Source organism: Salpingoeca rosetta, assembly GCF_000188695.1.
Source record: "Salpingoeca rosetta unplaced genomic scaffold supercont1.26, whole genome shotgun sequence".
Classification (NCBI taxonomy): Eukaryota; class Choanoflagellata; order Craspedida; family Salpingoecidae; genus Salpingoeca; species Salpingoeca rosetta.
The window spans coordinates 252,181-264,881 of NW_004754908.1; the positions used below are offsets into that span (position 1 = coordinate 252,181).

Here is a 12,701-nt window from a genome sequence, read left to right on the forward strand (position 1 = left end):
GTATCTGCACATGCGCTCGCTCCCTCTCCCTTGGTTGGCTCATGTGCCATTTCTCTTCTCCTCACACACACACACACGCACACGCACGCACGCACGCACACGCACACACATATATATGTATATACATTCACGTACCCCCAAAACACACGCACACACGCACGCACGCATATATGCATACACACACACCCAACACACACACACACCCGCGCATATATACATTCACACCCCCACCCCCAACAAACACACACATGCACACGCACAGGTTCCTTGGGTATTCGATCTATGGGGAGAGCGTGTCGAGCATCATTACGGCGACGCTGCCAGACACGTGGGTGCGGATCCTGGTGAACGTGTGCCTGTTCATCCACGTGGCTGTAGCCTACTGCATCAACAGCACGGTGGTGACCAAGTTCTTCTTTGAGACGTTCTGGCCCGGGCTGGAGCGCAACCCGCACGTGACCAGGGCCGGCGTTGCGCTGCGGTGGGGCGTGGTGGCCACGGCCATCATGGGGATTGTGTTTGTGATTGGCGCCCTGATTCCGTTCTTCTCGGACCTGATGAACGTGTACAGCAGCCTGGGCATCTTCAGCCTCAGTTTCTTCGTGCCGGTCATCTTCTGGACGTTGATGACCAAGGCGACCAGCTCCGGCGCGAAGGCGGCTTTCAACTCGCTGCTCATCCTCATTGCCGTGGCCGGCTGTGGCCTCGGCATCTGGGCCGCCATTGAGGACATTGCCAACAACTGGAAGATCTGCCACTACCACTTTTGACTCTTCAGGCATCACAGACGCGTGAACGCTTGACCACGTCGTGCATGCAGCGCTGCTGTTGCTGCTGTTGCTGCTGTTGCTGCTGTTGCTGCTGTTGCTGCTGTTGCTGCTGTTGCTGCTGTTGCTGCTGTTGCTGCGCGCGCGTGTATGTGTGTGTGTAGGTGTGTAGTAGACTTTGGCGTATTTGTGTGTCTGTATGTGTGTATGTAGAGTGGTGGTGGTGGATAACTCTAGCGTTGCCAAGTGTGCGTGTGTGTTCCCCTCGCTGTCTCGCTGTCTCGCTGTCTCTTGTTGCTTCCTGTGACTGTCTCTTTTTCCGTTGCTGCTTGCGTCAGCGCCGTTCGCCACTGACAACACTTCCCCAACCTTTGTGTTTGCGAGGCCTGAGAGCGTATGTCCACCTTGAATTCGGCTGTTGTTTGAAATCATAAATAATCGTCGACATGCCCTTATGCAAGACTCAGGCCTCGCGACGTCACGTCCGGGAATCTGCGAAAACTTCCGTGAATTCTCCTGCGCCTCTGACTTGACGAAATGAGTGAGAAGCTTTCATTGTCCGCGATCGCGTTGTCGCGACACTTGCCTTACTGTGTGCGAGTGCGAGAAGTGTGACAGGCGACCACGCACGCACGCACCAGCGCAGCAACCTCACACAGCGCAGCAGTCACCGCTCGCTGCGGGCGTATTTCCTTCCCCCCTCCTTCCTTCCCCTTCTTTTTGCTTCTCCCACCACCACCACCACGACACAGAAGGAGGAGGAGGTTGCATCGGTTCCACCCACCCTCTTTTGTTGTTTTGTTGCGTGTGCCTGTCTTCTTTGCTTCTTCTTGTTCTTGTTCTTCATCTGCGCACAACAACAACCACTCGTGAGTTGGTTGCTGCTTGTGTTGCTTTTGCGTGCCATTCCACAAGTTGACAAGCGCTTGCATCGGTTCCCATTTGGATCTCCCTCCTGCCGTTCTCCCCCCTTCCCTTTCCCTTTCGACGCATCAACACACACACACACACACACCCATACCAGCACCACGGCCGCTCCTTCATTCAGCCATCGCTGCTCTTCCCATCCACACCACCAAGCAGCCAACCCCGGCACCAAGCAGCCAACCCCGGCACCAAGCAGCCAACCCCGGCACCAAGCAGCCAACCCCGGCACCAACACCGACACAGACAGACACACAACACAACAACCCACAGACATACAACATCGACACAGCCACACAACACAACACACAACTCCGCCTCGCGGTCACGGTCCACCTCCCCTTTTTGTGAGGATGACGGACGCGTTTCGCGAGTTCTTTGACCTCCAGAGCACGGATGCTGCGCCGAGCAAGCCCGCGCTCTCACTCAGCTTTGAGCGCCGGCCACGCTCTGCGCTGGGCTTCCAGCAAGGAACAGCGTGGCGCCAGCCCCTCATCAACGAGAACTCGGCCTTCAACACATCCGCCTTCCAGGAGAGCTCGTGCACCATCACCGAGGATGTGCGCGAGGCCCTCACCGATGACGAGGCCGGCAACGACGGTGATGATGAGCGGGACTCAGAGGAGGAGGAGGAGGAGGAGGACGGCCACTTGCGCGGCCACAGCGACACCATGAGTGTCGGCCACCAAACCCGCAAGGGCAGCGAGGAAGACATCAGTGGCGTGTTTTACGGCAGAGGCAGCAGCAACACCATGTCACAGGCCCGCCGCCTGTCAACGGCACCCTCCCGATGCTCCTCCGTTTCCGAGAACACATCCGACCTCGTGCAGTATGGCCTGAGCACAACCGCCTCGTCCGCCATGCTCCGCTTCTTCGGCGGCGGCGCAACCGGCACCAGCAGCCAAGCCAGCCTGAGCCCGGGCTCAGACGACATGTCCAACAGCCAGCCCGCAAACTTCATGGCGCTCATGAGGGGCGTGCACTCCACCATGGCCACCGCCACGCCACTCACCACCGATGATGACGACATGTACCACATGGACGACTCTGCGTCCCTCCTCGCCATCAAGACGTCGGCTGCCGGCCCCAGACAACTCCAACAGCCCCAGCAACCAACGGCCACAGCAGCAGCCACAGCCACAACTGCAGCATCAGCGTTTGCACCACAAGCATCATCACCCACGCTGCAAGCGGACACTGGTATTGGTGGCAGCATTAGCAGTCGCGGTGCGCGAGTGCCTACACACAACTCCGCGGACGCCACTGCTGCCGCCGCTGAGGCGAGCACCCTGCCCACACCCGACGACGCTTCGTCTCGCGACCAGGCTGGCGCCACGCCACCGCCCCTGACCGACGACCATGCTAGCACCCACGGTGATGGCGACAACAATCAACAGCTGAGCAGGACCGGTGTTGCTGTCGACAACAGCACAGCAGCAGTTGCACCCGCACCTGCACATGCATCAGAAGACGGCGAGCTGGTGACCAAGAAACCAAAGCAGCAACAGCAACAGCAGGAGGAACAACAGCAACAGCAGCAACAGAGGGAGCAGCCGTTTCGGCGCCCCCTGAAACTGACGCCGCTTGAAGTGCCGACGCTACCTGCGCCGTCATCATCCTCTTCATCTGCTGCCCCTGCTCTGAAGCCAGCGCAGCCGCCCTCGCAACCTCAAGCCATGCAGCAGCAACAAGAAGAAGATGAGCAGCAGCAACAACAACAACAACAACAGCAACAACAGCAACCGCAGCAACCGCAGCAACCGCAGCAACAACAACAGCCACCCGCCGTTTCGCTGCTGACGTCCAGAACATCGAATCCTTCGTCGCGGGGGAGCGGATCACGGCCTAGGTCTGGCGCATCGACACCGCCTTCTGTCGGGTCCCGCACCCGCGGCCAGGGGCTCACGGCATCCGCCCTGAAGCGCGCAGACAAGCAGCAGAATGACAAGCGGAAGCAGCGGGCGAGGGCGGAGGGCGCAGCAGCGTGGAGCGGGTACGAGCTCGGTGTTGGTGTGCCGCAGGATGGCGACGGCACGGGGTCCACACCCGACGACGCCAGCAGCAACCGCTCTGCATCGGCCAGCATCACGGGCGATCGCCAGCACGCCGCGCCACTCTCTGTCGACAGCTCAAGCGCCCTGGGCGCAAACACGGGCAGCGGCGCAGACATGAGCCTGGAGGACATGTTGCACCGCCATCACCACCATCACCACCACAGCGGCAGTGCTGGCAGCGGCGGCGGCAGCAGCACGGGCAGCAGCGCGCGCAGACGGAAGCGCAAGCGCATGAAGGACTTGCCGCCAGACCAACAGGAGCGGCTGCGGGAGATGAACCGGCTCGCTGCGCAGAAGCACCGCGAGTCGGTGAAGACGCGCAAGGAAATTGTGCGCAAGCTGGTGTCGCAGCAGGACGAGCGGCGTGATGCGCTCAACCGCGAGATGGCCACCCTCAACCGGGAGCTGCGCACCCTGTATCGGCTCGTGTTTGAGCTGTACTACTCGGGCCGCCTCTTGCAGGGCTCACCAACGCTGCGGCTCATGCACATGCAACGAATGCAACAACACCAACAGCCACAGCAACAGGCGTCCATGCTGCCGCACCCGTTTTCTGGCATGATGGATGCGCGCCACCACCAGCCCGCGCCGCCGTTTGGTGCGGGGCAACTGCATTCGCCACAGGCGCCGCAGTCGTCGTCATCATCGTCAGCAACAGCAGCAGCCACACCGGCCATGCTGTGGCAGCAGCAGCTGCTGCGCGGGTCGATGCTGTCCGGCCTTCCGTTTGGTGCCCCGCCACCATCAGCGTACGTGGCGGGCAGCAGCAGCAGCACTGGCAGCACTGGTGGTGGTGGTGGTGGTGCCAGCGGTGGTGGTGGTCACAACGCTGCAAGCATGGGCATGTGGCAGCAGCCACACGCACAACCACAACCACAACCACAACGGCAGCCACAGCACCAGCACCAGCACCAACAACATGGCTTTGCTCAAACACACCCCACCATGGACCCACAGCTTCAGTTACCTGTTTCGCAACATCAGCTACAACAACCGCAACAGCAACCGCAACAACAACCGCAACAGCAACAACACCAATCACAACAACACCAATCACAGCAGCCCCGGACTGCGCAGCAGCAGATGTTGCTTGAGCTTGGGTTGCCTCCCACCATGCTGGATGGTGCTGGGTTTGAACTCCCAGGCCACTCAAACTACCACAACAACAACAACAACAGCGGCAGCGGCAGCGGCAGCAGTAACGCCAACAGCCACGGGCAGTCGCAATGACACCTGCGGCTGGATGGAGTCGCTTCTGCTACCCTTGGTGGTGTTAGTAGTTTGCACCTACGGTGGTGGTGATGATTGCAGGTTCTGTTGATTTGAGTGGATCACATTACCCTTGCCATTCGCTTCACCTTTGTCTTTCCATCTGCTGCGTCTTGTGTTGCACACAGAAAGGCGATGCGAACGCCTTTGTACATTTGGGGTTGCCTTGCCCCGTTCTCGTTGATGTTGTTTATTCGCTGCGCGCGTTTGCGCCTGCTTTGGCTGTGTACATACATACATCCATCCATCCATATATGCCTATCTTGCGCCATTATTAGCATTACTTTGATTTTGTTATGCTCGTTTAACTTAGACAACCACCCACCACGCCTCCACTCCACAACACAGTTGCGTTCTCTTTTGTTTTGTTTCTTTTCTTCACATTGCAGACCCCACTTCAAGAAGCCAGCTTGTTGTGTCCATATCTGACCATGGTGTGTTGCTCGGGTGGTGAATGTGCACACTCGCTTCACGCGCCGTCAACACAGACGTCTAGCAGCTCAATTGCATGCAATACACACGCTTGCTTGTATTGGAACACGACGTGACAATTCAATGTGGCAGTGAGGAAGAAGAGGAGGGGCAGACAAGACAAGATGAGGCATGGACGCTGACGTGCGCGAGGGAGAGAGAGAGAGATAGAGCTAACGACTGCAGAGGGAGTGCCTGTTTGAGATGGTAGGAGAGCGTGTATTCACGAGGGGGGGGGGGCATGTGAAATGCTGGGACAGGTGAGTTGCGCATGCGTCAAGGCTATGTGAGTTGAATTGATTCTCAGATAGACAGGCATGATGTGACAGAGAGCACGGAGGAGTGGAAACAAGGCACGTGGATGCGCGCGGGGGGGGGGGCCACCGGCTCTCAATGCGCCTTGTTGTGGATCAAGGAGTGACGGGTGTTGTGGAAGGTGCGGAAGGCTGCTTTCGGACACGCCGTCTCCCACGTCCTGAATGTGTGTGTGTGTGTGGTGGGGGGGGGGGAGGGGTGGGCAGGACAGGGGTGGGTTGTGAGAGGTGACGTAACATACACAAGGACGTCCACATATGAAGAGAGGCAAAGGAAACCGATGGTTATGCACATGGACTTGTCGACACGCACGCACACACGCACGCACGCATGTACACACATGTACACATGCGCACACATGTACACACACACACGCACACGCACACACACACACACACATGCACGCACACACACACACACAAACACACACACACACACAACACACAGATAGACACACACAATCACACACACACGCGCGCACACACACACACGCACACGCACTTGCTCTTGAGGCGGGATGTGAGGTGGATATCGGCAAAGTTTGTGTTGAGTGCAACAATGGCAACCATGCCAACAATCATGGCGGCTACCGTCTGCACCACAATCTGCGAATCAGTTAAGTGCGTAAGGGGACAGGGATGGAAACGGAAAGACGTGAGCATAACGTGGTAAGGAAAGGGAGAAGGAAGCCAAGGAAACGCAAAGTCAATGAGAAGGTTGCCAAGCGTCAAACGACAAGGAGGTCAAGAAACAAACAAGCATACCCACTGCGAGCGCGCATGTCAACCACGGCCATATCATCACACGCAACTCACACACAGCACACACACACACACACACAGAGCACACACAGAGCACACAACACACACACACACACACACACACACACACAACACACACACACACACAGAGCACACAACACACACACACACACACTGACGTCGATGGGAAGGGACTCAAACTCCTCATGATTGATCTTGAGATAGCTGTGATCTGCACACCGCAATCAATGCACACACGTGCGCGTGAAATAAGCGTGTGAGATGTCACATCTCGCAAGCAAGCCCCACACACGCTTGCACGCCTCTGCACGCGAAGCGCAAGCACACGCGCGCGCGCAACTCACACCCACGTGCCCTCGCGCGCCGTCACAGCATACGTACATCTACTCGCGGAGTATGCGGCGTGCAGCAGCAGCACCACGCTGATCGACACGCCAACCCAGCCACCAAACGCCATCATCGTTGTGTGTGTGTGTGTGTGTGCGCCGGGTTATTTTTGGACACAGAGAGAAGTGGTGGAAGGACTTTGTTGTTTGGCAGTGGCAGTGTGTGGTTGGTGCTGCTGGTGGGCTGGCTGGTGGACGACAGTTCATTCACACGACCACACACCCCCCAGCAGCATCCGGTACATACACACGCACGTCGCGCAGCGTGTCGACGCATCACAGCAGCAAGAGGAGGAACGATTGGATCAGCCAGCCAGCCAGCCACTTTGCCAGCCACTTTGCCAGCCATGTCGAATTGGCGTCAAGGACTAGCCCCACCACCACCACCACCACCACCCCCTCCACCACCACCACCACCTATCCCACCTTCACAGCAGGAGCGTACAGCACCACCACCACCACCACCACCACCACCTCCTCCTCCTCCTCCTCTTCCACCACGAGATCAAGGACTGCCGCTACCCCCTCCACCAACACAAGCCCCACCTCCACCACCCCCGCCGCCACCATCACGAGATCAAGGATCAGCACCTCCCCCTCCGCCGCCGTTGCCATCGTCTGCGGCTTTACGTGCTGCGCGCCCAATGGCTTGGTCTTCAACACCGTCAACAAGGAAGATGGAGACAGCAACAAGCAGACCCAAAGCACCAGCAGGCAAGACCCAGCTCATCGTCGGCGCACAGCAGCTGGGATCAAGTGTGCTTCACCTCACACTCAACAACGGCAACCACGTCATCCTAAAGGCCTCTGGCACAGTTGTTCAAGTACGCGACTCCATTGACGACCACACACACACACACGCGCGCGCACACACACACGCGCGTCAGGTGCTCGCCATGACACACACACACACACACACACACACACACACACACACACACACACACACACACACACACACACACACACACGCACACACACACATACATACACTGGCATTTCCACATGCACAGACATTCATACTAGCAAGCCGCTGAAGTCCCTTGCTTCGCACAGGTCCACTCACACACCTCACTTCGCACCGTGCATACCGCGTCACAGATTATGCCACATGTCGGCAGCACAACGTTCTCCACCTGTGGACCTCACGCCATTCAACCGTGCGTCGCTCTCTGCCGTTTAACTTTGTCATCCTGCATCACACACACATACATAGATACATATACACACACACACAACCACATGCATTCACACAAGTATGCACTGTCACATCATGCGGCTGTGGCTCACATAGCCTTCGCAACGCCCACTCCCCCCTCCTTCTTTCCATTTGCACGTCAACAGGCTGCTGGATTGCGGGACGTCCATTGGCCGCATGAACGCCGTCAACATCGGCGTCTCCGTCGCCTTTGATGTCTTCGTCAACAACTGGTGTGTACTCTGCCTCTTTGAGATCAATGACTGCGGCGCAGAGCCACCAGTTCCTCGTGTGTTATCACACGTGAGCATCACATCGTATATGCATGTATGTATGTGTGCGTACGTACATGTGTTTGTACGTCGCAACGTGCACGAGTGTGTTTGTGTGGTTCTCCCACGGCGACTTTGCCATTGCATCACCTCCACTCACCCCTTCGTCACCATCATCACTGCTGCCTGCAGGGACCGCTGGCCAATGCTTTTCAAGAACGACGGCAACGGATACAACATTGTCATTGCAGCCCACAGCGGCTCTCAGCCTACACCAAGCCGTGACGATGTCAACAGGCGTGCTGCATCTTCACCACTGCCACCACACCGCTCTGCTCCGCTGTTGGTGTACATTGACCAGGCGTGCACATGCGTGGCGCCCAAGTTTGAGTCGCAGCTTGCAAAGCTGACAGCTTCGATTGAGCGTGCCGTGCACGAGAGCATTGCGTTTCTTGACGGCGTCGCATGTGGCGGTAGCAGTGCTCGCATCGACGTGCATGGGCCTGTCGACGGTGGCGTGCGCGGATGGCTGCTGGACCTGAAAGAGTTCTGCCTACACCAAACGGGACACGCCGTTGACACGCACACCCTGAAGCACTGCGCTCTTGGTGGGCATGGAATGGCTTGATGCTTGTCACGTCTGGGTGGTTTCCGCTGGCTCTGAAGCTGCTTTCGATGCATGCCCTGTGTGACCGTGCACTCACACGCATCGCATGAATCATCATTCATCTAAGCTTCGCTCATTCGTTCATGCACACACACACGCTTTCTCTCTCTCACACACACACACACACACACACACAAAACCACGCTCACACACACACACACACACACACACACGTATACACACACACACACACACACACACACACACACACACACACACACACACACACACACACACACACACACGCTCACACACTCACATCACACCCAATGTGTGTCGGTGCAGGGTTGCTGCTCGGTGTGCAGCGGTTGAGTGCATTGAACGTCCCCACGTGGCTCCCGGCATTCAAAGCCGATCTGCAACAGCTGATCACTCGCGATTGGGAGGGCGTGTGGCGCGATGGTGTGGCAAAGCTGCAGCACCATCACTTCACCGTTGTGCACGACTGCTTTCAGCGCCTTGCTTCTGGACCCATCCGCGCCTTCCTCGCTGCAACAACACCCCATACACACACGTCACCGGTGCCATCAATAGTTTCGCCACCTCAATCGTCGTCACGCACACGACAGCCCTCCACACGTGGTGCTGGCAGCACCGCGGAGCACACGCTAAGCTCTATTTCTGCCACGACTGCGGGGTTCGCTGTGGTCCAGGCGCCAACGATTGACGCCCTGACGCTGTTTGACGCATGTTTGCGCCGCCTGTTCACGGCAATCGGTGGCAGACAACCGCAACAGCACATGCATGGGCACGCCGGCGACGACATTCACGTGCCGATGGACGCAAAGCTGCTCGTGTTCCCCGAGTTTGCGCTGCCAACGCCCTTTCGCGTGTTCGACATGGTTCAAGTGATGGGTCACATGGTAGCAGGCGATGTCCACCCGTGGAACGGCGATGGTGTGCGCGTACCAGATGGCACGGGACATAACTTGAGCGCCCCAAAAACAGCACACCAACATCATCACCAACAGCAACAGCAGAAGCGACCGCAAGAACATCAACAACAGTGGCAGCAACACCACCATCAAGAACAGCAGCGTGAGCAAGACTCTGTTCTGCCGGTTGCGATGCGAGTGCGCTCAGCGTCGGTCCTCAGCAGCGTGCACGTGGATGTGGACACGGAGACGGGATTGCCGCTGACGCGAATGGACGATCGCCACAACCTCTCGCACTTCCAGCGCATCTCGGCACTCTTTGACATCACGCTCGTCGCCGGCTCGGGGACGGAGGTGGCTGGCAGCGGCAGCAACACGCAGCGCTTCAACACGGCGCTGGTATTTGACGGCGGTGCTGTTGTTGGCGCATACCGGAAGCGCAACATCAACGACAAGGCATCTGGGTTCACGGCAGGAACAACGCCTGGTGTGGTGGACACATGTTGCGGTCGTGTCGGTCTTCTCATATGCAAGGATGCGGAGGTGCACGACTTTGTGCAGGAGACGCTGCGCTTCTGCCCGTCTGTCATTGCCAACCCCGTGTTCATACCTGCGCCGCGCGCTAAGCACGCGTTCCCACGTGCAAAGCACCTGGCGTGGGCAAACGCACAGGCGGCAGTGGCGCGGCAGTGGGAGGTTGTTGCCGCAGAGCACAATCTGCTCTACATGCGCGCAGACAACCCAGATGCAGGTGCGGCTGTTGTTTAAGTTGTTGTTTAAGTTGTTGTTGTTGTTGTTGTTGTTTAAGTTGTTGTTGTTGTTGTTTAAGTTGTTGTTGTTGTTGTTTAAGTTGTTGTTGTTGTTTAAGTTGTTTAAGTTGTCGTTTAAGTTGTTTAAGTTGTTGAAGTTGTTGAAGTTGTTGTTGAAGTTGTTGTTGTCGAAGTGATGCTGTGACGTCTGTGATCATTGCAGTTGTTCCTCCTTCTTGCACCGTCTCCGCGCTGTCTTTCTCATTCACTCCATTGTTTATGTTCATGGCCTGAACTGTTTCTTGGTTATGCCTGGGTGTTGCCTGCAGGCACGGCGCTGGAATCCATTGGCGCGTATGGCACATCGCTGCTTGTTGGCCCGCTCCTCACTCGCGCCAGCCGCACGTGGCAGCCGCACACGCTCACGTGCACGTGGCCGTGTCCACCCCAAACAACAGACGAGACAGCCAGCACGCTGGCACCAGCAACAACAACATCGACATCGACAGCGACAACAACAGCGCAGCCAGCACAAGTCACAACACCACGAACACGAGCAGTAACAGCTGCAGTGCAACCAGCAGCAACATTGGCACCTCTACTCACATCGTGCCAGCTCAGAGCTGCCGATCATCGCCCGCTGCGTACAGACATGCGCGACAACACAGGCATACGGTGCGACACATGTCTTGGCTGACGGCGGTTTGGGCTGATGTGGGACGTGCGTGTGTGTTTGTTTGTTATTTAATGTGCAGAGAGCAATGGGTCAATGCAAGTGTTGGATGTTTTAAGTGGCCGTTGACGCACACATTCACACACACTCTCTCTCTTTCACGCATACTCACTGAAACACACACACACACACACACACATTGTCTTTAGGCTTGTGGACGAGCCTGTGCTTCTGTTTGGACAAGCAGTGACGACAGCACCTGAGCTGGCTCGGGCAACCATCGCCGCCATCGCCACCACAGAGCTGTTCTGTCTGTGCAGGGACAGCAGTGGTTTGTATTGGCTCGCGCGCATGCTGGAGCCGCGTCTGAACTTCATCCGTGTGGACACAGACGGGAAGGACATACAAGCGCTGGTTGATGTTGATGGCGCGAGTGGCTGTGCTGGTGTTGGTGGTGCCCATGTCACCGAGCCCAGTGTTGGTGGACACGCGTCTCACGCACAGGAACAACAACAGCAGCAACAGCAGCAACAGCAGCAGCCACGCCGGCGACCACAGGCGCGACCGCCGCCCTGTCCGCATGTACTGCTGAGCACCGGTGAGATTGCACAACTCGTCATGGGGACGGCGATAACAACGCAGACGATGACGATGACGGATGGATGTGCACACCAGCAACCATGCGCGGTGTGGCAGCTCAGGGATGGTGATGGTGGCACTCACGGTGGTGTTGGTGGTGTGTTGCGTCCGCTTCGCGCCACAGCGTTATCGCCCGATGATGCGACATGCATTCGCGGTGATGGCGCAAAGAAGACGACAGCTAATGGTCATGATGATGATGGTGACTACGATGCTTATGATAAAGGTGATGATGAGGTGAGGGTGGTGCGCGTTGGCCCCGTGCTTGCACTGCAGCTTGGACGCGGACGCGGGGATGGGCTTGTGCCGCTGTTCTCAAGCGAAAAGCACGCTCACTGCACGTGTCTCGTGGACAGGCGTGTTGTGGTGTTGACGTGGGCGGACGACGGATCCACCGTCCTGCGGCTCATGCACAACCGTCGATCGCTCGCATTCAACGATGTCGTCATCACGGTCAAGTAGGCATGGGTCTGTGCGTGCCAGAGAGAGAGTGTGTGTGTGTGTGTGCTTGTGTGCTTGTGTGCTTGTGTGTGCGTGTGTGTGTGTGCGTGTGTGCTTGTGTGTATGTGTGTGTGTGCGTGTGTGCTTGTGTGTGCGTGCGTGTGTGTGCTTGTGTGTGTGTGTGTGCTTGTGTGCTTACTCATGTAACTGGCTTCCATG

The 12,701-nt window shown here is 57.4% G+C and overlaps 4 protein-coding genes across 4 annotated transcripts in view; 3 read left to right on the top strand and 1 right to left on the bottom strand.

Moving 5' to 3' along the window:
- Positions 1 to 848, top strand: part of PTSG_09531 (uncharacterized protein) — a 3,870-nt gene extending 3,022 nt beyond the window's left edge. The window contains exon 11 of the mRNA XM_004989903.1: positions 263 to 848. Coding sequence (XP_004989960.1) covers positions 263 to 770 — 508 coding nt within the window. The 3' untranslated portion in view covers positions 771 to 848. The remainder of the gene's footprint in view (positions 1 to 262) is intronic.
- A 1,032-nt stretch (positions 849 to 1,880) lies between these two features.
- On the top strand, positions 1,881 to 5,540 carry PTSG_09532 (uncharacterized protein). Its single transcript, XM_004989904.1, has one exon. The coding sequence runs from the start codon at positions 2,045 to 2,047 to the stop codon at positions 4,973 to 4,975; it is 2,931 nt and encodes a 976-aa protein (XP_004989961.1). The 5' UTR covers positions 1,881 to 2,044; the 3' UTR covers positions 4,976 to 5,540.
- Positions 5,533 to 7,120, bottom strand: PTSG_09533 (uncharacterized protein). Its single transcript, XM_004989905.1, has 4 exons — positions 6,964 to 7,120; positions 6,741 to 6,793; positions 6,302 to 6,405; positions 5,533 to 5,960 (listed from the first exon to the last, which is right to left on the bottom strand). Exons 1-4 carry the CDS (start codon positions 7,040 to 7,042, stop codon positions 5,876 to 5,878), a joined length of 321 nt encoding a protein of 106 aa, XP_004989962.1. The 5' UTR covers positions 7,043 to 7,120; the 3' UTR covers positions 5,533 to 5,875.
- Positions 7,121 to 7,645: 525 nt separating this feature from the next.
- Positions 7,646 to 12,503, top strand: PTSG_09534 (uncharacterized protein; the record flags this gene model as incomplete). Its single annotated transcript, XM_004989906.1, has 7 exons — positions 7,646 to 7,792; positions 8,070 to 8,128; positions 8,313 to 8,399; positions 8,631 to 9,046; positions 9,391 to 10,731; positions 11,059 to 11,404; positions 11,612 to 12,503. The coding sequence occupies 7 exons, from the start codon at positions 7,646 to 7,648 to the stop codon at positions 12,501 to 12,503; spliced, it is 3,288 nt and encodes a 1,095-aa protein (XP_004989963.1).
- Between the last annotated feature and the right edge of the window lie 198 nt (positions 12,504 to 12,701).

Excerpts from the sequence above, each read along its gene's own strand:
- PTSG_09532 (XM_004989904.1), top strand. The coding sequence starts at position 2,045 with ATGACGGACGCGTTTCGCGAGTTCTTTGACCTCCAGAGCACGGATGCT.
- PTSG_09533 (XM_004989905.1), bottom strand. The coding sequence starts at position 7,042 with ATGATGGCGTTTGGTGGCTGGGTTGGCGTGTCGATCAGCGTGGTGCTG. Across the intron at positions 6,794-6,963 it reads CGCATACTCCGCGAGTAGAT|ATCACAGCTATCTCAAGATC; the intron begins GTACGTATGCTG and ends TGCGGTGTGCAG. Across the intron at positions 5,961-6,301 it reads ACATCCCGCCTCAAGAGCAA|GACGTGGGAGACGGCGTGTC; the intron begins GTGCGTGTGCGT and ends ACACACATTCAG.